This window comes from Bactrocera latifrons, unplaced genomic scaffold (genome assembly GCF_001853355.1).
Source record: "Bactrocera latifrons isolate USDA-ARS-PBARC rearing strain unplaced genomic scaffold, ASM185335v1 scaffold_88, whole genome shotgun sequence".
NCBI classification, from domain to species: domain Eukaryota; kingdom Metazoa; phylum Arthropoda; class Insecta; order Diptera; family Tephritidae; genus Bactrocera; species Bactrocera latifrons.
Window position 1 is genome coordinate 1240043 of NW_017537578.1, and position 25371 is coordinate 1265413.

General features: G+C 36.3%; 1 protein-coding gene across 1 annotated transcript in view; it reads left to right on the top strand.

Moving 5' to 3' along the window:
* Positions 1-25371, top strand: part of LOC108977354 (hemicentin-1-like) — a gene marked incomplete at its 3' end in the record, with an annotated part of 131538 nt that overhangs the window by 86045 nt on the left and 20122 nt on the right. The window contains 2 exon segments of the mRNA XM_018946974.1: positions 1060-1195; positions 5081-5217. Coding sequence (XP_018802519.1) covers positions 1060-1195; positions 5081-5217 — 273 coding nt within the window.

Here is a 25371-nt window from a genome sequence, read left to right on the forward strand (position 1 = left end):
GTAAGTTTGTTCTACATTTTTAATTATTTTAATTTTTCATTTATTAAAATTTCTTTAGTGTATTCAAGACTTCGAACTTGTGTATAAATTTTAAAATTAACTTATTTTTACACCAATGAAAATGTGAACGCCATGTGTTGCCTACATTTAGGGGCAATGAATTTGAGGGCAAGTAAAATTCAAAATATCAAAATGCCGCGAAAATAGATTTTCACTTCCACCTAGTAAGGCTTYTTCTATACCCCGGATAGTACGAAAAAAATAAAAATATGTTTCCTTCAGTATCAGCTAAATAATAAATAAACATCTTCGGACCCAAAAAGTCTCCAAGAACWCCCACTGTCGTTCATGCGCGCATATTTTGAGCCATTACCATATCGCCACATCACAGCAATACCGATGTTATCCACTACACGGCACAATGCTACACAAACAACTATGAGCACAAATACATTAAAGGCATACCTAACGGCAGGCACACACACCTTAACTACAAAAACGCGACCATGTGTGTGCGTGTGTATGCCAAAGCTCTTGCTGGCATTGTTAAATATAATTTCTTGTTTGTGGCACTTTCGTTGGCAACAGCAGAACGGCATGTGAGTACATACTTTACCGTTGTTCTATGCTTGCTGGCGCTTGTTATTTCCTGCTGCTCACACCGCGCCACCACTTCCACCGCAACCAATGTAATCGAATGTCAGATGCTAAAAAGGTGTGTGCATGTATGCATGTGTGGGTATTGTGCTTATTTTAACCGTTATTACTGGCACACGAGCACTTATCCCTTGTCCCTCTCCACTGAGTTGGCCATTATATGAACTATACTATCTTTCTCAGCGCACACTCGTTGCCCTAACTGTCCGCATATTATCCGCGCCAAAGTCTTAGCCATTCCGACAGATGCTAAAAATGCATTTCACTATTTCCCTTTAACATTTCGCTATTCAATACAGTTACATGCATACATACTCACCCATACATCCATTAATATATTTCTATGGGTATTGATATGCTTACTCATCGTTATAGCCTTTCTTTGCTTATTTCTCTTCGCAGGACTCAAATACCACAACCAGCATACTCAAYTTAAAGGTAACATCGGAAAATGATAATGCCGAGCTGATGTGTCGTGCGTCGAATCCCTGGTTCTCCGGCAGCGCCATCGAGGACAAGCGCATYATTCGAGTGGCATGTAAGTAAACGAGAAAACTTGTGTCGAGTAGTTATATATACGTATGTGTAACTGTTCATTTTAAATAACGGAAATTATAGATATTCGTACAATTAAAGTCATTAMAGTGAATTTGTGTTCGTGCTCGGTGTGAGCATTAAATGAAAAGTAAAAAATTAAATTGAATTGAATTGTCTCACTCTTGATAGATAAAAGATGTTAGCGGTCTATGGCCTCATTTTAAATGCCAGATTTTCTAAGAAATTTCGCTTTGCTCTTAAAAATGACATAAAATGTCTAGGTAAAAAAGAKAAAYTATACTTTGATKCCCASTGAACATGGCAGGCTGGTAGTCATATATTTTTCTAGGAGCTGCGACTACTTAAAATTTTCTGGAAAAATCATTTGTCACATCAACCAAATCAATGTTGATTAGCTGAAACAGGGAATGGATCGAAGTACAGAATCGAAGAGAGTTCGAGGTGGCGACAAGCGAAGCAGCTCAATTTTTTCAAAATTTAGATCAAACATGGCTTAAAAATCTAGATTGTTCTAGATAGTATATAGAATGTTTAACTTTTTTTCGATATTTGTCGAGCGGGATACTCAAAGTAACTATCATGTTAACTTACGTTAGGCTATAAAGTCTAAAGCCACTGGAACTTACTTGAACAAATATTTGCTCTTTATGTTGCCGAAAAACTCTTTGAAGTTAGGATCCCCATAAATCGACTAAGCATTTTGTGCTAACCAAAAATTTATTAAGTCAATAAATCGGCTCCTTCGCTGGGTTCCACAAAAGTATGTCTCCCAAAATATTTCTGTATGGCAAAAGCCACAAAAAAAGAAAAGCGTCTTCCAAAATATTTAATTTTCGGGCGCAAGTAGTTCAGTGGACATTTTATCACCCACTTTGGGCCAGTAGTATCGCTCAGCTGTATAAATTCTGTTGGTTAATCAGCGCCTGCAAAGCTCACTGGAGGTTCACCTGTTCAAGTCTAACATAGAAGAAGCCTGAAGCTATAGCTAATAAGCTCATACTTTCCTTGACTACTTTTGAGCGCACAGTTACCGAGTTCAAAGAAAGTATTGCCGCTTAGCTTAGCAGTATATCTACCGCTATCTTCATGTTAGCGACCTCCTAGTCCAAAAAAAGAGCTAATGAAGAGCACCTGACAAAAGACTTTATCTGCTACCCTCCCTTTTAACTTTGGTATGTCCGCAAAAATCTTACTGCATCTCTTCTGCAATGGCCCCGCCAACCAAACTCCTCGCAGTTATATGAGCAAAGAGGAAACCGCCATGTGAAGGTTCTGCGATGCAGTGTTCTAAATTGTTAGGCATAAAATAGAAATAGTGCAGAATTGCAATGTGCCTGTGCCCGGGACCTCATATCATATAGCCAGCTTCCCTATATATGCAACGATTAGAATGGCATACTATTGTTGATCTTTTCCTTAGTGCACCATAATGCCAATGAGGACCGCTCTTTGAACTAGCTGTCTAACTAATATAGTTTTTCCGAGCGCCCTCCACCAAACAACGGCTCYGTAAGACATTATTGGCTTAACTACGGTTTCCTGGAGTCATAACACAACTTTTGGCCCGAGACCCTCACTTAATTGGACGAAAGCTAGAACTATCTCCCATATGACATATACTGATTTTCGAACTTTCCATATAATTGGTAATTGTRTATGAGGTACTTTATGAAAGCAAGGGAACATTTTTTTAGTATGGGACATGACAAACGAATGTAGCATTGGCAAAAATAGATAAAATCGGGTCGAAACTTAATATAAATTTTTGACAGTTCCTGTAGGAACTTGCCGATTTTTGTTCTTTGCAAGTTGCAAGTGTATAAAATTTTATTCCTTATTTGTTGCATTTAGGTTTTTTTTCCTGGTTCAATGGGAATCCATCCAATCCTAATATGATTTGTTTGCCTTCAAAAATTATTGACCTTGATCTGTTCCTTACATTTATGGAATACAAAATGTGTATCCACTACAAAAACTACCTATTCTATAGTCGAAAGAAGAAAATAGTCTCAGTTATATAGCGAAAGCAATCCGTTACTGAAGCAATTGCTGATTTGGGGACCCTAACAAAACAAACTTAATCAGAAAAGCATCARAAGAATGAGAAAAAGTTATTATAATGGACAGCTATAGGTGCCTCAGCAACCATTTTTTTTTTTCTTTTCACAAAAGCGTCACTCCGTGGTGTCTTAAAGCTCGAATTTTCTATTACATTCCTGCTTTATTTAATTTTGAGCAATTTTTTTGTGCCTTCAGTTACTTGTTATCAAAAAAAAATAACACGCTTGTTAACCTCAAAATAGACACGCCGCTTAGCTTAGTGCCTTTAYGTTGGACATTTGCCGCCTCAAACTATAAATTGCATATTGTCCGCTAATAAAAATATATACCTGCAAATATGTATGTGCGTATATTTATAATCGCATTTGGTCAAACCAATTTCATGTTTGAAAGTGAATTAGTGATCAGTGTAGAGCGCACCATATATCCAATTACGCTACGCTCCATTCCACGAGAGTATTAGACTAATTTTATATCCACTCAACTTGAGTTCACTATGGTACTCGTTAAGCCAGTAAATTTCATATAACCTTAGTTCAAATGAATCTTCCTCAGCTCAGCCAGATGCAGTGAGCGCTACTCTACTTTGCTGTGTGTGTTTGTGTGCTGTGGCAAAGCCGACTTGTATTGGAATATAAGTGAAACGCGCGGAAGCGTAGCTAATGGGCCGCACTTAATGCGCTGCCATGGGGCAGACAACATTGTACTCATGGCGACTGCCAACATTTTGGCATTTTTGTTTAGAAACATTTGCAATATAAATATATTTAGCTATAGTGTGTGTATGTATATTTAGCAACTAAGTTGTGCTATTGTTTACATAAAATAGACATTGCGCACAGTAGGCGCCACACACAAGGCGCAGCGATGGGCGCAAGTAGTTGAAGAATGTAATAAATATGTGGCTATAAATATATTAGGTAACATAATAGGAGAGAGCATGGCATTTATTAGCTCGGCAGGTGTGGGTGGCGGTGCTGTAAACTAAATTTGTTGAGTACCCACGCAAAACAGCAAGATTGTGGAGCGGCGTAAAATTGACAAACATACTTTAAACGCACAGTTTTTGGTCTAAAAAATGCAGTTGTTACTATGAAAGGTGGACTTAAATCATTAAAAATTGAAAAACTTAGTAAAAATAATCAAAAATTTTCTTCACAAAAGACTTACGCTAACTTTTTGAGATAGAAACATGCGTACTTTGGTCAAGTAATAAATATTTGACGCACATTTGCATAACCACGCATACTAACAAGCACGAACACATGCACATACATATGTGCGACTCATACAAAATCGCCCCCTGCCTTCCATGCATTCTTCAAGTCCTGCGCTGCCAAGTGCGCGTCTTTGGCTTTGCCACAAATGATTTTTCAGCGCCAACTGCTGCTGTTGCTTGTGTTGTTGTGCATGGTCGTTATTGTTTGCCGGCTACGCATTACTGCATTGTGGCTTATTGTGGCGGCAACTTTTGACCCATTCAAATTTATTTCATTTGTTTACTTTTATGCTGCAATTTGTATCGCTCATTAAACTTGCCGCCAACTTCAGCTACATTTAATTCTTACTGTTGCTTTTGTTGCTGCTGTTGTTATTGCTTGTTGTAGTTGGTTTTGTTTACATTTTTATTAATGTTGCTCTTTATTAGGCAGTCGAGCAAATATTTATTTTATACATGCTCGCTCAAATACACCAGCAGCGCAAATGTTCAGCTGCGAGTCAAGTATATAATGTATGCATGTACTACATATGTAAATATATAGATATATAATATAGCACATTTTCTGTTTTACTGTACTTACAGATCCGCCAACAGTGTCCGTGCATTTAGCGAACGAGGACCCGAGCCGCTTTGTTACCAAAGCTGAGGGTCAAAATGTGACGTTCAAGTGTCGTGCGGACGCGCGACCTCCAGTGAGCTCGTATGCTTGGTTCAAAAATGTAAGTTCAACTATCACTAAACACTTTGGATATGACTTTAATATGGTTTGTGTTTGTTAAGTATACAATTTTGGAACAAAATAGTTTCTAGTTTAAACCAAAAAAAAAATACTCTTTTTAGGTTGTATTACTCAAATGCACTCAACAAACCCTCAGTAATAGAACTTTTTTCAAGAATATCACTAATTATGATTGGTGTGGCCTCTTTTGGTGGTTCATTTGGTGTCTAAATGCCAAACAAACGAAAAGTCGGTTTCCTTTCCTTTTATTACTCACTCGTCAGAGCCACGAAATCGGACCATTGTGTGATATAGCTGTCATATGGTCGATCAAAATCAAGTACTAGATTCTGAATCCTGAATCCTGGCAAACATTTTATTTTCCGAGATATCTTCACAAAATGGAACAACAATTAATGTACAAGACAATGATACGAACTCAGAGCAGTTTGGTCCCCTGTAGCATTTAGCTATATTACAAACTGTTCCATTAAATTTAAGATAACGCTCATTATATAAGATCTGTTTTCATTATTACTATTCTCTAAAGTAGGGAGAAGCATCGAACTTTTGAGTCATCGAAAATGGAAATTTGATCCGCTAAACCCAATATACTCCACTCAATACTCTTTCAAGAAAGTAAGTAATATCTTGTGATAGTGACAGACTTTTCTATTGTGCGGCCTGACGGACGCTTAATCTGTTGAAAGCCTCAGATAAGTCATTACTAACGCTAACGCTTCCCTGTCAGCTTTCCATTTCTCAGTGGACTGTGTCGTAAAATTTTCGGCCGTAAAACTACCACCGAGTGTATTCTATATACTCTGTACATCGCGTACAGTTCAGTACAATGCGCTCAGCGTCCTTTAGATGAGGATTGACATCGCTATTGCCCTACGCCGCATTATTAGCCGAATTTCTCTGAAATGCACCGGCTTCCTGCATTGTCAACTCTAAGTAATTTCGTATTACAAGCCTTATACATTTTAGCGAACAACTAAAGTTTTGAAGTTAAAGTAATGTTATAGAGGATATAAAAAAATAAAACAGCTTCGAATTGCAGTTTGTGTCCGGATTCCTCTAATTGGAGTCTCCCTCTTGATGATGACTACTGCAAACGTACCAAGGATTCCGATTTAATTGGGAAGGTCCCGCTGCTCAGCTGTTTGAAGTCCTCGTAAGAGTAACCGCCTTCCAATAAGAGTGATGGAGGAGACAAGGGCTGAGATGATTAGGTCCTTGTGTCATTTAATACAGTGGCCATATAAAAAAGCGCAATTTCGGTGTGGGACTTTATCGCCAAGTCCTTTCTTTCAGCCCGGTAGATGGTCACAATCCGCATCAAAGCAGTGTTCTTCAACGTATCGCTGATTTGCATCCACGCATTGACGTCGAAGAAGTTACATAGTTCAGGAGTCACGTCTCAACACAGAGTTAAACAGATAATCCATAACTTAATATAATAGACCTTATTTTCCAAGAATTTTATGTTCAGGGGACGCTTTGCTTCCAATATATCGTCTTTAAAGCAAATTTAATATTTTTCCTTCAACGAATACCACCAAACAAGTAAAACCACCACTAGATACAATTGTCGTCTGTCATTTTGTCGCATTCATTATTGTATAGGCGGTTAAAAGGCACAACAAAAGCGAAAATAAATCTTCAACAAATTCGCAAAACGCAGCTGAGCTCGTATCTAACGGTGAGCGGATCCACTTGCGCGCTTGTCGCACAAAACGCGGCACTCGCCGCCATTCAGGCAGCTATTTAATTATTACGACGCTCTATGCTACCAGCTGCCCTTACTTCAATCAGGCCCTATTTAGCCGCCGCTCTGCGTTGAGCACCCTTGTTTGCGGGCGCGTAGAGATTACAGTTACCATTTTATCCGTTTACACGGATTTACTTTTTTAAGTCGGCTCCTTTCGAGCATTTATCTACTTATTCATACTTTATATTGGGGTCAAAGCTGTGGCGCGTCCGGCATAGCTCAGCTTGATGGACCCACACCAGCGCCAGTACAATTTGATTATTTATTCTTCCTTACATTATTACTCATTGCCCGAAGTGCCCCAACAACTGTGCAGTACCGTTCATCTGTACATTATATTTGCAACAGCCTAGCAGCCCATCTTACCAACTGTTACCAGTTATTTGAGGCATTCGTTATCTGTGCCACATCCCACACTGCCACTCACCCACTCGGCGCAGGGCACGCCCGTATTTAAACTCACAGGAATTTATTCGTTGCTGGCGATCACTAATGTGTTGTTGCCACTGTACAGCATTTTGTTGCCACAGCACCGTTTGTTGTTGCAGCTCAACGTTGGCGCTGTTGTTGCTGGCCTGGAGTTGACGGCACTTTTGTGGTCTAATTTAATTTGGCAAATTGCTCGGTGAACCGCAAAGTGCTGAAGTACCACTAGCACCACCACCACCACCAGAGCAACACTGATCCGCTACTCGGGTGTTGCCACTGCGGCGCATGCAGCACACATACACACACGCCGCCCGCACAATAAGTGGCGGCAAACAGCAAGAAGTGACAATATTCAATTTATGCGCTCGCATAAAGAGATTTACCAATTTTCCGCTGTAAATGAAAGTGTCGAAAGTGCTGGCGCGTATGGCGCGTTCGATTCGTCAAGTTTAAAGTGCGCGCACGCACACACACACACACTTGTGCCCATATGCCCATATGCCCATATGCCTGGTAATCTGTGTGTATATTTGTAAGGGTGCGTGAGTAAATAATTGACTGACTTCGCATGCAAATGACGAATTGTGTGCGAATTTGCGCATTTAAATTCCGACATTATTAACTTTTGCCGGAAATCGCAGAGAAAGTGACGCGAGAGAGGAGGGCGTGTGGGTGGGAGAAAGTATGCAGCTGCGGCAGCAAGAGTTAAGTCGCTGCGTTGGCGGTTGTTGATCTCATTTATGGCCGTYATTACATTGTTCTGTTCCACCCATTTTAATTGTATTCGCGTTTACAGCTACGTGCACACATGTGTATAGTAGGGTGGCCCCTAAGTGCACCAATAAATTTTTTAAAATGGTKTTTGCAACTTTTGTTGTGAGCTCTACTCAGTGAAAATATATTAGAAATATAATTTTAATAAATTTAAAGGCATTTCRAAAAGATCAGTAAAATTAGAATTGTCTTAGAAGGACCCAATCGATAAAGTCTATACAAAATGCGCCTCGAAAATGGGTTTAGAACACATAATCATTCAACATGTTTTGGCATCCTAAGTGATATCCTGAACCAGGTTATTATAAAGTTTGTAACACACGATGGGAACTTCGAATAATCTATAGAATGTATATATAAACCACCAACTGAGTCGATTAAGTCAGGCCCGTACATAAGTATATGAGCACACTAGTCCTTCAGTCTTAAAGACAACATCTGGATCTAAAATTTTGCATGCATTCTTTCCTCACCAAGAAACTATTCATGTGTCATAACGGGTGATATCGGACCACTATATCAWATGGCTGCCATACAAACTGCACGATCCGAAACAAGTGCTTGTATGGAAAACTTTTTCATTTGATGAGCTATCTTCACGAAATTTGCCTAAAGCTATTGTGTAAGCTATTGATGTAACGTGCGAGGAAATTATTTACATCGGACCACTATAGCATATAGCTGCCATACAATCAGATTGATCAAAATCACGTGCTTCTTAGGAAAACTTTGTTTTATTTTTATAAATATTTTCACGAAATGTAGCAGAGAATATTGTCCGAAGCAACGGTGMAATCTCCGAACAAATTATTCAGTTCGGACTACTAAAGCATATAGCTGTCATACAAGCTGAACGAACAAAATTAAGTGTCTGCAAATAATATTTCTATATGTGGAGCATACTATATAACCGAAATCTTTTAAATTTTACCTGTTTTTTCTTAAACATATTATATAAAATTGAAATCAAATAAATTTAAAAAAAAATTGTACCACCCTAATGCAAACTCACGTATGCAGAAGTGCAGTAATTTAAATATGCATGCGACTGTAAGGATTTATTTCACCACAGCAAACTCTGAAAAGCACACACCCCGCCTGTCCCAAACCGCAGCCATAAAGCCCGCATCCTGCATGCCACTTGGCACTAGCTCTTTATGCAGGCTGCATCAGCGCTCGCTGACAGACGTACTATGACTTCACTCACTGTGCTGTACTCTTTGACATAGTATGTATGATTCCCATCTTATTTCTATGTGAATTTAATAAAAATAAAAATAAATGTTTTCTGTGGTTGCCAATTTTCATTGCTCCACTTTTTAGCATTTATTTTCTGTTTTTAAATAAATTTTAGTTCGCCTTTGCTGTAAATATTTTTATATACCAATTTTGCACTGCGCATAGCTGCTGCCCTTAAGTAAAGTTCTCCCTAACAAACTTTGTTGCTTGTTTATTCATGTTCATGTAGTTAAATGAGTGTGGAAAGTGAAGCGAAAGTTTCTACGTTGTTAGAATTGGATCTGAAAATACTTTTTACAAACTCAAAGAGGGAAGAATGGTAATCAAAGCATACATTTTTACATGCACACGCAGAACAAGCGTAATTACATATGATGTATAAATAGCAGAGTCACAACAAACAAGCCATAAAAATTGTAGTAAAAAATGTGTACTAGTGATAGACCAGACTGAAAACGATTTAATTTGGACCAAGTTTAATACATTTCATTTTTTTTTCATATAATAGCTGAGGAGCTTTTTGTACAAGAGCTTGAAAACGTTTAAAGCTTTGTCAATTGCTAATTTTAACTCGCCGATAATTTTTTGAAAGCAATTTTGTATTTACCGGAATGATATGAAGCAATTTATTATATATTCCTYAAATATGGACTTTGATATTTGAAATAAAAATATGTGATGGGGTTTTAGAGATTGCTTAGGTCAGCAATCATAGAATAAGAAAACCTGAAAGCCATATGAATATGAAATTTAATTATTTATGCTACGGCCGATATAAATATTCCATGGCTTATTATCATATTAACATCTCTTGAACTTAAACATTCTTGGAATAAGTGAGACTTAATTATCTATATGGTCTTGCTTAAAATTGTGAACCCAGCAAGGGTGTTGACGAAAGCTGAGCTTCGTGTATTTTCGTCTTCCATTCGTTGTAATCAATTGCTTCAATCGAGTTATACATATTGGTTGAAATATCTGCTCCTATCAGTTCTTCAAAGTCCTGTGCTCCGCAGAAACGCTTGTAGAATCCTYGTTGGTTGAGCTCTGTGGCCTTCTCAAACCTGCTGGTGGTGATCATTGCGATATATTCGGCTACTTGTGTCAATGTACTTCCGTAAGTGGCCATATTTTTAGAAAGGTACAAATTTTAACATGTAATTTTGTTGTAGCAGTACGCAAACTTTTCTCAGCAAGTGCTTGTGAGCTAATGAATTTAAATCACCTGTGATATCCCTTGTATAGCTGAAGATTTTTCGCTGGCTTAGTGAAAGACGTTAAAGGAGTGAGCAGGTAGTCAGGTGTTGCAACTTTTCTCTTGTTTACCCTAAATCAGCTACCTGTAATAAAATTTTTATTCAAAACTAGCTGACCCCGCAGCTGTTGTCCTGCGTGAAAATATGTGTGTTTGAAATGAAAAGAAAGTTAAATTTATCATATATATATTTTTTTTTCAATGTAACGTAGCTTGTTAAACAACATTTTTTGGTTGCTGTTCCGGTGTACAGAAAAGATAGTTTTCCATTTCGTGAGCACGCCACGTATATCTGGCCGTATGAAAAACATAGCATTTCCAAATTTATGCCACACACTATGCGACTAACCTTGTGTCTTGTTGATTGTCATCTCAAATGCAATTTTTACTGGAAACGGATTACATTTGAATTGAAAGGGCAAAACCTTAGAACCCAGAGTAATTTGTAAAAGCAAGCATTCTGCCCCATTGTATTCGATAGCTGAGTCGTAAGCAGTCGGGTTCCATTATAAAATTTCGGTGCATGCAGATTGCGAAACATAATAACGAGAGATAGATAAAGCTTTGAGGCGCAAATGGGGCGGCGGCATACCAAGCCTCTCCACAGAATTTAGAAATTCCACTGGATAATTCACGGCACCGTCTTCATTGTCACGACGATCGATCGTTTTGTATGAGCGCAAGTCTCCCTTAATTCGACTTTGAATCTTCTATTTTGAGTCAATAATATCGGTATTTTTGGCAGCTAAYATTGCGCGTGCACTTAAGRAATCRTAGTTACGATAATTTGGCCAATATGCGAACAGTCATGATGAGTTCATCTTTCGCGAATGCGGATGGAATTGATATCTTACTTCTCCAAAACTTGCACACACCGTACTATTCACAGTACGCAATGACTCAAATGAAGTTGAACCGCGTACATTAAACAATAGCAACCGAAGTTAGAAACAATCGTCGTTTTTCGGGTGGATTGTGTAAATTCGTCCTGATGCATTAGTGGATAACATACCTGGAAGTCCATCTACTGGTTGGCCCTGCTTTCTGCGTAACCACTTCATCGACTATGCATTCCATGTATAATATCAAAGTATTTTCGAATAGAGCAATGTTCTAGCACACGGATCACTTGCGAAAGTTGAGAAAAAAAAACTCGTAAATGTTAATAATGTTGCTGGCGGTGTTTTCACTGGCTGTACTGTATTCTCTGGATTGAAATACACTGTTTGGCCATTCTCCAAATTAACTGCGAGACGCACATCAATCGGAAAACGTTCATGAATTGCAAAAGCAAATWTCCTACAAAGYGCTTTATTGCAGTTCACGTATCGACCGTATCGTTCAAGACCAATAACCGCAATGTTGCTTCATTTGGCGACGTACCTATAAACGTCGATTACACCACACTGTAATACTCAACATTGATATGAGTTTTGAATGTGAATTGGACAATAATGGTGAATRTAGTACGATCCATGCRTTGTCAACTTCRATATTCACTATTCTAAATTGAATGCTGAAWGTTTTATAATTGTCGTCTGGTGAGCGACGCCGTTAGAATGGATATCCATCATTTCTAGTTTGTKTTTCCGAAAGAAAAACACTTGGAWTGTGTTTCGTGCATTTATTGTCAGCCATAAAAACCGATGTGGGATTGTTATGTCCGCAAGGTCCATGAACCATATTGGTTTTCATCACTTCGTATAATACTGGATCTTTCTCTGCATCATAAATTTCCGCAGAAATGATTTCATCAATTTGATCTAGTGTAACCACAATCCACCATCCAAAGAAGAATGTGTCCGTGCGGCAAACCTCTTGTTTGCAACTCAACAGAGTACATCCACCATTTAAAAGCACCATATATACGTTGCTTCAAGTTAAAGTCCATCAAAAATCTGAACTGTTGTTTGAAAAGTCGCGCTGTGGCATCGTGACCATCGCTTGCTTATCAGATTACCGTAGCAATGACTGAAACTGAAACTTTGACAAATCTCCGAGCAACTAAATTTTTTTCTATAATGGAAACATTTATTTTCATGCAGTATGGGCATTCCTCATTTGTTTTATGGAATTTTTATACTCTCGCAACAAAGTTGCTAAAGAGAGTAGTATAGTTTTTTTCACATAACGGTTATTTGTAAGTCCTAAAATTAAAAGAGTCAGATATAGGGTCTGCAAGCTGTAACTTGAGTAAAAATTGAGATATCGTAATGAAACTTGATACACGTATTTCTTCTCTCCATAAGAACTTTAAGTTCGAAGATGGGCAAAATCGGCCCACTGCCACGCCCCCAAAATGGCGGAAACCGAAAACTTATAAAGTGTCAAAACAGAAGGGGCATATTTTGACGTAATTTTTTTGGAAAAGTGGGCGTGGCCCCGCCCCCTACTAACTTTTTTGTACATATYTCGARAACTACTRYAGCTATGTCAACCAAACTGTATAGAGTCATTTCTTTTAGGCATTTCCATATACAGTTCAAAAATGGAAGAAATCGGATAATAACCACGCCCACCTCCCATATAAAGGTTATGTTGAAAATAACTAAAAGTGCGTTAACCGGCTAACAAAAAACGTCAGAAACACTAAATTTTACGGAAGAAATGTCAGAAGGAAGCTGCATCCAGACTTTTTTTAAAAATTAAAAATGGGCGTCGCGTCGCCCACTTATGGATCAAAAACCATCTAAGGAAGTACTCGACCGATTTCAATGAAATTCGGTATATAATATTTTTTTAACACCCTGATGACATGTACCAACTATGGGTAAAATCGGTTCACAACCACGCCTGAAATCTCGATTATCACTTTATCATGCGAGAGTATAAAATGTTCGGTGGCACCCGGACTTAGCCCTTCCTTACTTGTTTGTATACAATTTTAATCATCTGATAACCTTTTSGTAAATTTCTTCAGCTATACGTCTAATCAAACCTTCTCATTCTGATATTGATATCGCTATATTTTACTTCATTAAGTTTTGCGTATCAAAAATTGTGTACGGGTGGTAACCCTTTGGAAAAAAGTCTCAATTTATGATGTTCAAAACCTATTCCTTTTGTATCAATATTCATCAAGATTCTTTTACTTTATCAAACCCATTGAATCAAAATTTTGAACAGATGGCAAGGCTATCAAAAGATTTACTTTTAGTTTTAAGTGTTCCTAAATCTCCTTGGTTCGGTGTGTTGTTGTATTACTTCTTCAATTTATCGGGATTAATATTTTCACTTTATACTTAYATATAGTAWAYACCACRAGTAAGAAATCGGCTTTAAAAGTGSTCTTCAAATCATTAAACTGACAAAATTAAGTTTCGGGTATAGTTACCGTATTCTTTGAAAGCCTTTTATTTTGATTTCAAATGGAATACTACCTAAGTCTAATACTAGCTTTGTGTATATTTTTGCTTCAGAAATTATTCCTAGTCCTSTCAAGGTCGTCGCTTCTACTTCTGCATTATTTTGCTTTGTGATTAAATTTCACTTGCGATAATATTTGCGTTTTTTAATTACATGTACATGTYTGATTTTTTGTTGTTGTTATTCATTTTTTCGAAAATGATATAATAATACTCATGCTTTGTGCTGCTGACGCACACAAACACACACACACACACATGTAATTACAGCTCGGGAAAAATTATAATTTCTGCTGTTGCAACATTTGCCGCACACACCTATTTTGTTATTCTCGTGTGTATATGTGCGTGTGTAATTGGTTTTCTCCCGTTTGCATAAATAAGAGCTAAAAATAAAGGAAAGCCGGATAAACCGGAAAAAATAAGAGCACAAAACATCAACAATAAAGAAACACACAAATTCGCTTAATCCTTTTGTTTTCTTGGCAGGCGCAATTTTCCCGTCTCCTCGCCCACGCATGCGGCAGAATAAAACAAATAGCGGTATATGGAAGGCAGGCGAAAAAAAAAACGAAAACGGAGAAAATAAATAAATAAAACTAAATTATGAAAGAGGGAAAGGAAAAGAAAGAGGAGCGATGACAGCAGCACGCCTATAAAGTAAAACACACACACTACTACATATGCATACGTGTATATGTGGGGGAGTATCACATAAAAATGTGTATGTGTGTTTGTGCGGATGCGGATGCGGATGTGACGTGCGTTTGTGTTTTGGTTTGCTTAATGAAAAACATTAAAAGCGGATGTGAGCGCGGACTTCCGCCGTTTTCCTTGCCGCACTAACACACACACACACACACAGCAGAAATCACGCACACATGCAATCATATGTGAACTTGTCCCTCACCACACACAGCAAGCGGGCAGTTTAACCCTTACGTCCGTGTGTTTCTATGTGTGCGTGTGTGAGTCCCTTGGCCTCGTTTTCAAATTTACTATTGCACTACTTGTGTTTTCTTGCTTTTCTTCACATTCGCAAGCGCTTTCGTACAAATTTCGTTTCATCATTTGCTGCATTGTTTATGGCGTTGTTAGTTTCATACGCCTTTCACACACTGCCATTCACACATATTTGGTTTTGTTGGTGTATTTGCCTTGACTGCCACTTTGTTTTGCTCTTTCGACCAAATGCAATTTAATTCTTTTGTAGCTTTGGATTAAAATGCTGCGCTCAGCATGCAATACATCATATATCACTTAGAAATTCATACACCTACACACACACACACACACAAATAAGCGTGTATGTGTTTGCGAAATGTAATATATGTGTGTTAGTGTGTGTGTGTAACTTTATTTGAAGTAATCTTAATAAAGTGCGAAGCTTCAAAATAACCTTTTGTCATTTCTCTCTCTACCTCTCACATCGTCTTTCTCTTTCTTCATCTCTCTGTATACCACTTGTTATGGTGCAAACTGCCAACACATAAAATTATGAAACAATTTCTTTCCTTTTACATTTATTATAAAAAATATATAGGTGATGACATGTGACTTTGATTTAGTTGACAGATTTCAGTACTTTTTTTCCATGAGACCATTTACTATTGACGACCTTATGAGTACTCGGAATTCTTATTACCAAAATGTCGGTGTAACCTCAATTTTCATTTTGTGCGATTGTCTTTGGATAYGCAAAAGTTTATACTTTTTTCTAAGAATCAGAATTGGCAAGTCCACTTCAAAAGTAAGTTCTTTCTTAATCTACTTCTGTCTACGAYTAATTTTTGAAGGCAAATACCTTAAAGAGTGGTGTGCTTATGTTGGGAGTATTAATAATACTTTTGCTTGCTTCCACATCCATTTCTAAAACACAACACACAGTTAGGGCATTTCTTCGCAGATTTTAAGTTCAAGAATGATGAGGTCTATAAATGGGTCAGCGGTAATGCAATTATGTGAAAAGTTCAGCAACACACTATCATTCATTCATAGAGAAATACATACCTTTTTGGATCCTATGGACATTACCGTCCACATTATTGGAACTACATGTTATATACATTTTATATATAACCAAAAATAGTGGAAGAACATTATAGCAGAATACCTTAAGTAGCGGATGACCCAATGACTTTTGTAATATCTTAACCACAACATCTACTGTCAAGTATATTTTGAATACAATTGTTATAACTGACACTTGAATCATATAATACCAATATGTATAACTCGATTGAAGCAATTGATTACAACGAATGGAAAATGAAAATTCACGAAGTTCAGCGTTCGTCAGCACCCCTCCTGGGTTCACATGCACCGGAGTTATTGGTAATGCGCCATTCGACAAGGAGAGTGCCGCATTGTTTATGCTGACGGGTAATAGAATTATAGAGTCAGAAGAGAGCTACGGAGAAACATTGGACGATACAGTTACTTCCACCGCTGAAACCGCTGAAACCACAGATTACTGCGAATGAAAACTAGAGTTTGAGGAAGTTCAGCGGTCGTCGACAGTAATGTTTGGACCTCAGAGATCAGATTTGTTATTTGTGCCGTGCGAAATGGAGGATGCAGCTATGTTTATGCTRATGGGGCACAGGATTGTGAAGGAGGAGTATTAGTTTTAGTTTCTAATAAATATAGAGTAAGGGTAGTACTTAGGACCATTTGTAAATATAGGTATTTTATTGAACGATGTTATAAATTAAAATGGATAAATTAACTTTGTTTGTGATTGGGGCAGATCTTTACAGGTATTATAAAATGACGACAGATGGCGCTATTGTATTAATATTAAAGGAACTTGGTAGGACTACGAATAATAGCTGAAATAAAATAAGACAGTTAGACTTAATTTATATTCAATCAGAAATCTGAATGKATTTGCTTAGGTCTACTGGCTTACGAAAGAAAGAGACTGGGGGTGGGAATTTAATTTTGTGAATTTGTTTCTTGCTGCTGTATATGCCAATCCGSTTTGAATGTTAATGTAATATTTCCCTTGACGAAGACAAAAAAATCCTGCAGATTCTTTTGTTTGATTTTAGACTTGAATGCTAACTTTTTCGAAGTTATTTCTACTTGCAAGTCCGGAAAACTTGTTCTATTGTGAATAGACATTTTCTCTAAAAATAAATGAAAATAGYTTGCTTTCACAGAATTTAATGTATTTTAATTAGGAAGAATTCAGTTTTATAAACTTTGGACTGCTTTGATCCCATAGTTGATCTCCTGGAGTACCTCCGAAAAAAGTGTCTTGCGGTAAGACGATTTTTCTGCTTAATATTACTTTAAATCCAAAAAACAGAAAAATTATTATTCATATAGAAGTGTTCAGCTGAGTGAATTTTTTTTACAAAATATTTTTTTTTTTTTTGTTGTGGAAAAATTCCATTTCTCTTTGGCTTGAGAACCGAAAATATTATCAAAATGCTTATTCTTTCTATCAAGATCTGTCAAATATATGTCACTTAGAAGAATTGTGAGCAGATTTCAAGTCTAGCAATCCAACCGTTTCGGATAAATTTTCCTTACCGATCCGGAAAGTTCTTTTCGAGAAATTATGTGAGTGTCAGTCTCAATGGAATCAAACGCTAAAAGTGCAAAGTTTCGCAATCAGACTCAGAAATTCATGGCCACTACAACTGCTTACAACAACACAAAGGAAATTGTTTTTGCGATTTATTATTGAAATTTATTTGTTAAGTTTCAATGCGACAAAATTATGACCCACATAGCAAAGATTGCCGCCGAACAAGCAATGGACTTGGCCGCGTTGGCAACGCGACAGTGAGCCGCAACATTGGCTAACGGTCAATAAAAAGCAATCAAAAACTCACGCATATTGAAATTATGGCCAAAGCTAATTTGTGAAACTGTCAGCTGTGCCATCGACATGCCGAAGGCGCTTCAACTTTTTAATATCTTTAAATGTTTCGAGACATTTTCACAATTTTCCCATTTTTTCGAACTTTCTTCCTATTTGACGCTCGGAAACTTTTTCAACAATTCATTTCTAGCGCAATTTCGGTTATTGTTTTTGTTGTACGAAGGGGTTTGCCGCCTAAAAAGTGAAAATTGCAGCGATCGATTTTGGATTATTTTTTGCCAGCTGCTTGTTTCGGCACAACTTTGAGTAGAAAACACAAATACATACATACCTATACTCTACTGGTGGCTCGAAGCGCCGCTACTTTTGGGATGCAGACAAATTAAATCGTGCTGTCGGCATCAGCTGTGACCCATTTATTAGCTTTTATTGCTAGCGAGTGGCTTATAAATTTGTTGGTGCCGCCATGGAAGGGTTAAAGCGTCCGTTAAATTATACGTGGAAGTATTTATTATTGTTTTTGTATTTATAGAAAAATATTGGCGCTAAAAGTAAGAAAAACAGCGAAAATTAAAGTAGAAAAAAAATAGTTTTTAACTAAAAAAATTTAGCTTGCAGACTTCTTTTGGAATTGTTAGCATTCTATTTGCTTCACAACAAAAACTAGTGAGCTCTGAAATGTGAGGTAGCCAAACTTTTTAAATACCAATATTCGTCAATAATCGTCCGTCACAGCGTTATTCGTCTACTTACAATAAAAAATAGAATAAGCACTCGCTTTTAATGGAATAAAGTTGGTGAAAGAGCACCAAACTCAAACACTTCCATCAGCACACACACACACACACACACACACTTACTTATTTGAACAAGAATAAACGCAAAAGTTTGCAGAAGAACATAAGTTTATACTTAAAAATTTTGTTCGCTATTTTTTCGCAATATTTTCGGTTTTTTTTTATTTGTTCTACTTTGCACATCTCGTTGCATTGGTGACAGTCTCATTGATTTCAATTGAAGTTTCGCACAGTTATGCAAGCACAAGCGAAATGTTGTGATAAAAATTTGAGGTTAAAAAGAAATACGTTTGCTCAAAATTAATCAAATTTAGTGAAATTTAAGCTTTTTAAAGATCACATTCAAAAAGCTCATTTTAATTCGATTTATGTCGAGTTTCTTAAAGGCTTTCTCCAAAAAGCTCATATTAATTYGGCTTAAGTCGAAATTTTTAAAAATCGACACCAAAAAACCCGACAAAGCTGATATCAATTCTATTTAAATTAAAATTTTCAAAAGCTTATTTCCWAAAAGCTCATATAAATTCGATTTTAGTAGAGCTTTTTAAAAGTCATGCCCAAAAAAGCTCGCAAAAGCTCACTCGATATGCTTTAGATTGAAATAATTTTTGCTGGGTTGAGTTCTGGGAGAGGAAATAGAAAATAGGGGAGAGAAGACAATTTCATAAGAACCTCCAGTCGTGAAAGTTGATATCATAACGGTTACAGGCCGGAGTTGCAAAATCTTTCAGTTTAATAGAGAAATAATTCACTGAAATCTCTCAATAAAATCCGTAAAAAGTCGCTTAACTGAGAAGTGGTGACAAGAAAGTGATTAAAATCTAAGAAAGTTTGAACGAGAAGTGATTTAATAAGATCTAAGGGAGAGACAATTCCGCAGGTGTCGTGATATTTGAAAACCAAATTATAAAAATTTCTTGTTTACTCAAGATTTCGATAATCTTCGATAGTTCTAAGGCTATCGTTGCTTTAACAGGAATTTTTCATGTTTAAAAGAGCCGAGCATTTATCTCTTTTTTTTTCGTTCCTTGATCATACTTTAGGATCTGTTCTTGGAATTGTTCTCTCATATAAAGAAAATATTACGACAAYAACTTCTTATTTGACCAAACTCGCCACTACTTAATCAGTCGATTACTTTTACAAATCACTTCAATTTTCCAGAGACTTCAGTTTTTTTTTYCTGTTCCAAAAATTCTGTCGACCAATGCAAACAGTCTGCGCCATAGTATGCCAACATGCTAGCCCAATTGACTTTGGCCATAACTTCGGCAACCTGATTCCGTTGCGAATGCGCTTCAGTGCGCACGAAATTAAATTCTTGACGCGTCTGGATTTCTTTCATTTGCTTTCAAGTCATTTACATTTAAATTGAAAGAAAAATAGGAAGAGCAAACGAAGAAGCAGCAGCGGAAGTGGAAAACAAACAGCAGCACAAAYACCAAGTCTTGCCAGCAATAACAGAGAAAACAACAACAAAACTTATTGAGTATTATAAAAACAGCAGTGCACAATAACAAAAAATACTGGTATTGGTTGCTGCGAAAACAAATACAATCAAACTTGTAGCACGCGCAGTTATTGAAACTTACGCACAGTCACACATTCACAGGAAACTGAAATGAAAGTCTGCGCTACGAATGTCACTGCGAATTTCGATCGAAAATCAGCAACGATAGGCGAACTATTGGCGTGGAAGCATAATATATATATATATATATGAATGTGTATGTATATGTATGTGGTGTGCACTGTGGCATCTCTACTTCGTGAAATGTGTGCCTGACTGCGGTGAAGACAGCACTAAAGTCGCAAGAAATGCAGCTCTGCACACTAATTTTGCAACATACATGCATATAATTGCAACCTCCATCTAAAATTGTATGTATGTATGCACTAGCGTTGACATAAAACTAATTGAATGCCATTCTTTTGCTTACGAGACACTTCTTTATTTATGAATGTCTCCGAAAAGCGTTAATATAATGCGAAATTAGAATTTTGTGCAACTCAAAATGGCAGTCGCAACATTGCGACGTGCTACAAAAGTGCAACCGATTAAGCGTAGATATAATTTATATGCGAAATAATTCATATTTTTGGTAATACAAAAAAAAAATCATTGCATACATTAGGGCGCAAAAGCCGTAAATATTATTTATGCGCHGCACATACACAATTAGCAGACAMATACAYGAGTAAACACATGCATCAMACACAAATATAATTTAAACTACACTTATGTGAAGCTCACAATTAAATATTTACCACTTGGCACTCATTTATATGGACGCCCAAATGTATACTACGCTTGCCACTCACCCATCACAGGCGCACAAAATCTCAACTCACACACGCGCCGCAGTCACTTCGCCTGCCATAACAATGAATCATTTTATTTTATTGGCCACTCATGTACGTAATTGTTTCTCTAACGTTGATTATGAATTGTTGCTTCCACTTATATAATATGTGCGTGTGCAGTTATATAAAAAGTACAAATATATGTCTTATGTGTGCATAAATTTGTGAGTGTCCAAAGAATTTTCTGAAATTTTCGTCAAGTCATATTTCTTTGTTTTGCTCTCRTGCCAAGCACTGGCATGCTCTCTCCAGCCTCTTGACTACGGCGCATGAGAATTATGACTGGGCCGAAGTGCAGTGATCAGCATCATAATTGAAAAATTGGGCAAAATATTGCTTTGCGACGGCCAACGCAAATAACTACAAATATCTATGCGTATAACGTATATATTTTATATGTTTATGTATATATATTTATATATCCTTGTATAAGCTCGCCCTGTAGGAAATTATTTACTATGGGCAACAGTTGGGAAATTGAAAATAAATTGTATATAATTTATTGCGGCAAATGGTAAGAAATATTCTCATATACTATGTTGAAGATTAAAAATCGAAATATCGATTACGTACACATAGGCGATAACACTTACAATSAAAAATAATCGAATTTATTTTTGATTGATTATTTAAATTTATCGTACGATTAATATCTAAATATCGRTTGATATATGCGATAACATTAAAAATCAAAAATAAAAGATTTTATTCCTTTAAATAAATTAAATATTAGAAGTAAAATCGAAATATATTAAATATGTTAGGTTTCATTTCAAATTTATTATAATATATTTTTTTATTCAAGCACATTTCTATAATAATAACCCTGCTTAGTAAATATTTATCGATTACAAAATATCGATTTTTTTGAAATGATACAAAATAGATGTACTAATAAAAACCGTAATAATGATCTATATATTTAACTAAATTATGATAAAAAATTAGTAAACTCTTTAAATGAAGTAGAAGTAAATATTAAATTTTTATCGACTTTAATTATAGTTATTTATAATTCAAAAATTATTTTTTTAAATATAAAAGGTTTAAATTTCGAAAAGAGCTATCGGGAATATAATTAACTACAATAAACTTCTGCGGACATATCGAAATATTTCATTAATTTTAATCAGCCTATAAATATTTTGATGGGATTGAAGTCCGAAAGTAATCGATATTAATTTATATTGAATCGTAATTTATAGCTTCAAATAAACGATTGAAACAAAATATCAATCTGACTATTGAATAGAATTCAATAAGAACAATCGRAAAATCGATAATAATCGAAATTTTGTTCAGATATTTTGCAGTCCAAAAATAATCGCTAAGAATTTAGGCATAAAGAAAWATGTGCAGTTTTAAAAAAATGTTTAGGACAAAATATTGCTCGAATTGCTTAATAAAAATCGATTAGAATAAACAAAGTATCGATGAAAATAATTTATGTACCTTTGAACCGAAAAAAATTGTTTTCAATAATAAAATGGCTTTTGAGATTGAAAATTTTTCCTTTCAGCTTCTGAAAAATGTTTTCGATTCAAGCGAATTCAAATTATCGGTTTTTTTTTTAGTAGACCGATCACAAGCCAATATACCACTTTACTCACACGCACACATGTCCACACACATAAATTCATTGACATAAATTCTTAGCTTCAGCATTCGAAGCGAGGAAGCTTTTGCCTCATTTTTTCCAACCATATCACTTTTTTAAGCTCGCATAAAATGTGTTGTGAAGTGCAAAGTCGCTGGGATATCGGGTGTGTAATAAATGGGATCCTTAAGGATACGCACATATAATGGTGGAAAATCCTATGTGATTATAGGTGAAACGTGATGATGAACGTGACATTGAAAAGTAATAAATTTCGGACGTTTGCAGTCATTGATTACTTTTATTGTTGTTGCCGCTGCTGCTGCTGCTGCGTAAATTTCACATGCGACTGCTGTTGTTATTATTGTCGTTGCTGCTGCTATTGATGTATATACATAGCACTTATTGTTGTTGTAGTTGTTATGTTTGACTTATTGACTGTGCGTGTCTTTTACAGTCGGAGACTTTATTGCACAAACGTGTTTCCTACCACACATCTACATATGTGTGAGTATATGCGAAAATAGCCATGCATGTATGTATGCAAAAATGCTATGTCTGCGACCGAACAAAGGTTTGTGCCTTTATTTGCCACGGGAAAAAGGTCATTTTTTGTATGCTCACACAGACACATTCTTATGCAATTTATATGCATGTAGGTGTATGAATTTAGCAACATGAGAGTGCGGTTACTTATTTGCCATGAATAAGCAACTAACAAGGCAGCAAGTTCCAATGAAAAGCAGCTGAGTTCCTAGTGAAGTTAAATGGAATTTTGTTTTATTTCGAGTCAATATTAAAATTAATGGAATTTCAAATGTCTGCACTGTTGGGTGGGCTGATTGAGACAAAGAGTTATTTGCGAATAAGTGTAGGCAACATTTGCATATGCGTAGCTGTATGTATTATATAAATCATTTATTATTACTTATTTCTGCACAAAATTTTCGCAAAAACTGTAGAGTTGAAAGATGTGCTGCTTGACTAGCGTTAAAGCTAGTGTTTAAAGGTTTAACTATAACTGACTTAAAGTTTCAGAGACGATTTGTAATTAAAACAATCTTTTTTTCCCATCCCTTAGCTGAAATAACTCTCTGTGTCAATATATCATAAACAGTGGCGATCGAGCGTAAACTAAAAAATCAGGGGACTTAATTTGCCATATGAACCCAGAAATATTTCGGTTACGATAGATAATACCATTTCTTTAAAGGGGTTACATGGGTTTCCTTGGGCAAAAAACGGCCTTTTTTCAATAATTTTTTTACATATAAAAAATGAAATATTTTAGTGAAATGAATGATAGTAAAGACAATAAACTAATTAAAATTGGATTTTTGGCGGACGTTTTTATAAAAAAATGCACATTTCGATGAAAATTTCTCGACATTTTTTTTTTTAAATAGTTGTAATTAAAAAAAAATACTTCCTTCAAGACCTTGTAAATGATATCTCGAAGACCTGTGTAAAATTCCATCAACCGACTGTGAAAACATAGTTTTGAGAAAAATGCGTTTAAAGTTTTACCTACTGCGCCCTCAGCCTATACCTGACCTCGAGCGTCCACCTTTTCAAAGTTGTATCTCCGAAACTATTAGTCGGATCAACTTGAAAATTTAGGACAATATTCTAGAGATGTTATAGAATTTAATAAGGCAAAAAAAATTTAAATTAAACCGAACATTTTATACTTTTGCAATTTACAAGTATTAGAGGTCCAGAGCAAGTTTTAGCCGATCTAATTCATTTTAAGCACAAATCTGCACAAAAGCAAAGCATGATCTCTTGACTCAATGGAGGTAACTCACATATTGACCGATTTTTGGGATATAAAGTCACTTGGTAGTTCGAAAACCTTTATATCACGTATAGGGGCTTCAGCAAGTAYTGACCCCATTCAACTCATATGTAGCGCACAGACATACTACTACTATGCAGATATTTAGTAAGCTCATTTTCAACTATACAATACGGTTTGGAAGTTTATGGACATCACGCAAAAAATAAGTTGAAAATGCTGACTGCCCCTTACCACGCTGCAATTCGAAGATCGCTGCGCGCGTTTCCAACGACTCCCTTAAATAATTTATTTGCWGAATCTGGGCTAAATACAATATTCGATGACTCCGAAGATTCAGTTCGCAAACTCTRCGCTAAGCTGATGTTCTCACCGAACGCTCTTCTCAGAAAGGACCTACAATTAGCGATTTCGCGTAAACGGCCACCCAAAGTGCAATCAACCGTTTACTTATGTATCAAATTCGCAAAGGATAACGGCCTTCCACTCCAAAGGCCTCATATTCGCAAAAGCGTTCATCCGCCGTGGCTGTTTAAAAATGATTCTTTTATCAATGAACTTGTCCATACTGCCAACGATGTATACAAGGCAAATTTTCTCGAAGTGGCAGCTAAATACAAATCCAYTGGATGGGATCTGATTTTTACCGACGGTTCAAAATCATCACAGACTTCATTTGCTGTCGTGAAAGAACATGGAGAAATAATTACTTATGGTATTTTSTTTAATTTCTGCTCGATTTTTACAGCAGAAGCCGTGGCAATATTCAAGGCGATGCTTTATTGCGTACGAAATAAAGGAAAATTTATAATTTGCTCCGACAGTATGTCATGTTTTCAAGCTATTAAGGGATGTAACCAAACCAACCCCGTTATTGAAAACATTCGAGACATCCTTATTTCACACCCTCAGAATATCAAAATCATGT